This window comes from Trypanosoma conorhini (genome assembly GCF_003719485.1).
Source record: "Trypanosoma conorhini strain 025E chromosome Unknown Tco_14.4_contig_01452, whole genome shotgun sequence".
In the NCBI taxonomy this organism is placed as follows: Eukaryota; Euglenozoa; class Kinetoplastea; order Trypanosomatida; family Trypanosomatidae; genus Trypanosoma; species Trypanosoma conorhini.
The window spans coordinates 1-2319 of NW_021705552.1; the positions used below are offsets into that span (position 1 = coordinate 1).

Below are 2319 nucleotides of genomic sequence, written 5' to 3' on the forward strand. Positions count from 1 at the left end.
TGCACGGGCGCCGTGCCGGCGACCGCCACTTCCCCCGAGTCCTCCGGCAGCCACGCGCCCCACTCGTGCACCGCCGCACCCGCCGCAGCCGCAGGGCCCACGCATCACGCGGGACGCCATGCGAAGTGACGCTGCCTCCCGCAGGCGTCGTGCGGCTTTTTTTGTTTTGTTTTGGCGCAGCGCGACTGTCTGCGCCTCCGTAGCGGCGACGGACGAACCCCTCGCGGCCGCACTCCCTTCACATACGCAGAGAAGTGTGGGGGAGAAGCGCAAAAGAGAGAGCCCCGCACACACGCCGCAGCGGGCGGCACGGCGCAGGCGAAGTGCGACACCCCCGTCCTGCGAGGGGGAAGACACGCGGGGGAGAAGCCGGCCGCACAGCGCACACCCAACAAGGCACGCGGCGAGAGGAACGGGGCGGGTCCGAAGCCCGCCGCACAGCCTGCCGCAGCGGAGAACAAAAAAAGAGCCGTCGTCGCCGCAAACTAAAGTTGCCTCTAGCGGGAAGGAGGAGGAAATGGGGGCGTGTCGGCGGCACAGCCGGCGGCAGGGGGAAACAAGGCACGGAGACACGCAGCGACACAACGGCGGACACGACGCACAAACTAAAATTGTGCCGCAGTGAGTTGCCCCAACAAAAAAAATTAAAACCAAAATAAAAGAAATGGAAACCCCGCAACGCCTACCCAAAATTAAATGAAAATAAAACGAACTCACTTCGGCAGGTGGTGTTGTTTTACTTCTCGCGTCCAGCAGCACAAGAGGACTGTGAGAGATGCATGTGTGTATTTTAACACCTGCACGAAGAAAAAAAGAGAAACAACTGCCCCGGTCGCACACACAACCACACGCACACTCACCTCACGGTGGTCGCGGCCTCGTGCCTCATTTGGGCACTCCGTGCGACGCACAGCAATGCGGCCGGCGCCATGTGTGCGAGTATGTGTGCGTGTTGAACCAGCAAGCAGGAGGGGGAAAAGGGTGCGCCGCCCATGGGAACGTGCATGGGGTGGCGAAGCAAAAAAAAAAGAAGAAAGCATCCCTCAGAGCACAAGAGGGGGAAGTATTGTCCCACAGGGACGACAAGCAAAATGAGCGCGCAAAACGTACGCGTCGTCCCTGTCAGGGTGTGCGTGTCTTCGTGCGGTTGCTTCTCAGCTTTGCCTCTCAGGAACACCCAGCAGCAGAGGCGAGTAGCAGCAGCAGCAAAGGTGCACGCACCCACGCAGCGGCGATGGCGACACTCATGTCCGCGTTGCTCCCAGCACTCGGACTTCGGGTGGTCGTCGTCTTCGTTCCATCTGCTGCCCTCTCCCCTGCCGTCTGTGTTGACGAAGCCGCAGTGTCAACCGATGGCGTTGCAGTTTCCCGAGGGCCTCCCGTCGATGGTTCCCGACTTCCGGTGGGGCCCGCCGCGGTGCCCGGCTGCTCCCCAACAGCAGTGGAGGCTCCATTCCCCGCACGGGCTCCTGCCGCACTGCCTTCTTGCTGGGGTTTCGCCGGAGATGACTGTTGTTGTGGTGATGTCTCTGTTCCTGCTGCGCCAGATTGCACTTCGGCCGCGGTTTGACTGGGGGTTGGGAACTCACAATCGCCTGACGCGCCCAGTGGATTGGCCGTTGCATTGATGGTGACGGCTTCGCCCTTCGACAGATTGTGCAGCGCACTGTTTTTAGCCGCCGTACAGGGCATCGTGAACGCAACAGCGTCTGCGCCCTCCGTTGGCTGAGATGCAGGGCAGTTCCCATTCGAGAACTTCTCCAGGTACACCGAACCGGCAAAGATGCAGAGGGAATTGCTGCCAGCATCGCCTCCACTGCCCCCCAAAATCCTTCACTGCCTGAGGACACTCCCTCCAAGTAGACGGTTTCCCGCCGGCAACGCGCCAACTCAACTTGCCGTTAGTGTTCAGGCACGACACCTCCACCGGCACATTCACATCCCCGGTCGCCCCGCAGCCGCAGCCGCAGAGCAGCGCGAGGAGCGCCAGGGCGCACACCGCACGGCGCCGCACCGCCAGCATCGTCGCCATCCGCCGCAGTAGTAGTGGCAGCAGAATCGCTGGGCTGCGAGGCGGTGGGGAGGGCGAAGGAAGAGAAAGGAGGAAACAAATAGAGGGCAGCGGAGACAGAACAGATGGAATGAACAAAAAGGCGGCAGCCCACCGAGTGCACGCCGCGGCCAGGAGAGAATCATCCACGCGAACTGCAGTTTATATTTATCGTGCGGTTGTGTGTGCCTGCCGAGGCGCAAATAGAAAAAAAAGCAAAAGCCTGCGGAGGGCCCACACGCATATACCAAAAAAAAGATAGGAAGAGT

The 2319-nt window shown here is 61.0% G+C and overlaps 2 protein-coding genes across 2 annotated transcripts, besides 1 other annotated feature; both read right to left on the bottom strand.

The window, feature by feature from the left end:
* Positions 1-1178: 1178 nt before the first annotated feature.
* Positions 1179-1208: a microsatellite.
* A 36-nt stretch (positions 1209-1244) lies between these two features.
* On the bottom strand, positions 1245-1625 carry Tco025E_10079 (uncharacterized protein; the record flags this gene model as incomplete). Its single annotated transcript, XM_029376870.1, has 1 exon — positions 1245-1625. The coding sequence occupies one exon, from the start codon at positions 1623-1625 to the stop codon at positions 1245-1247; it is 381 nt and encodes a 126-aa protein (XP_029223013.1).
* A 47-nt stretch (positions 1626-1672) lies between these two features.
* Tco025E_10080 (uncharacterized protein) lies at positions 1673-2032 on the bottom strand (the record flags this gene model as incomplete). The annotated part of the gene is made up of 1 exon (XM_029376871.1): positions 1673-2032. The coding sequence occupies one exon, from the start codon at positions 2030-2032 to the stop codon at positions 1673-1675; it is 360 nt and encodes a 119-aa protein (XP_029223014.1).
* Between the last annotated feature and the right edge of the window lie 287 nt (positions 2033-2319).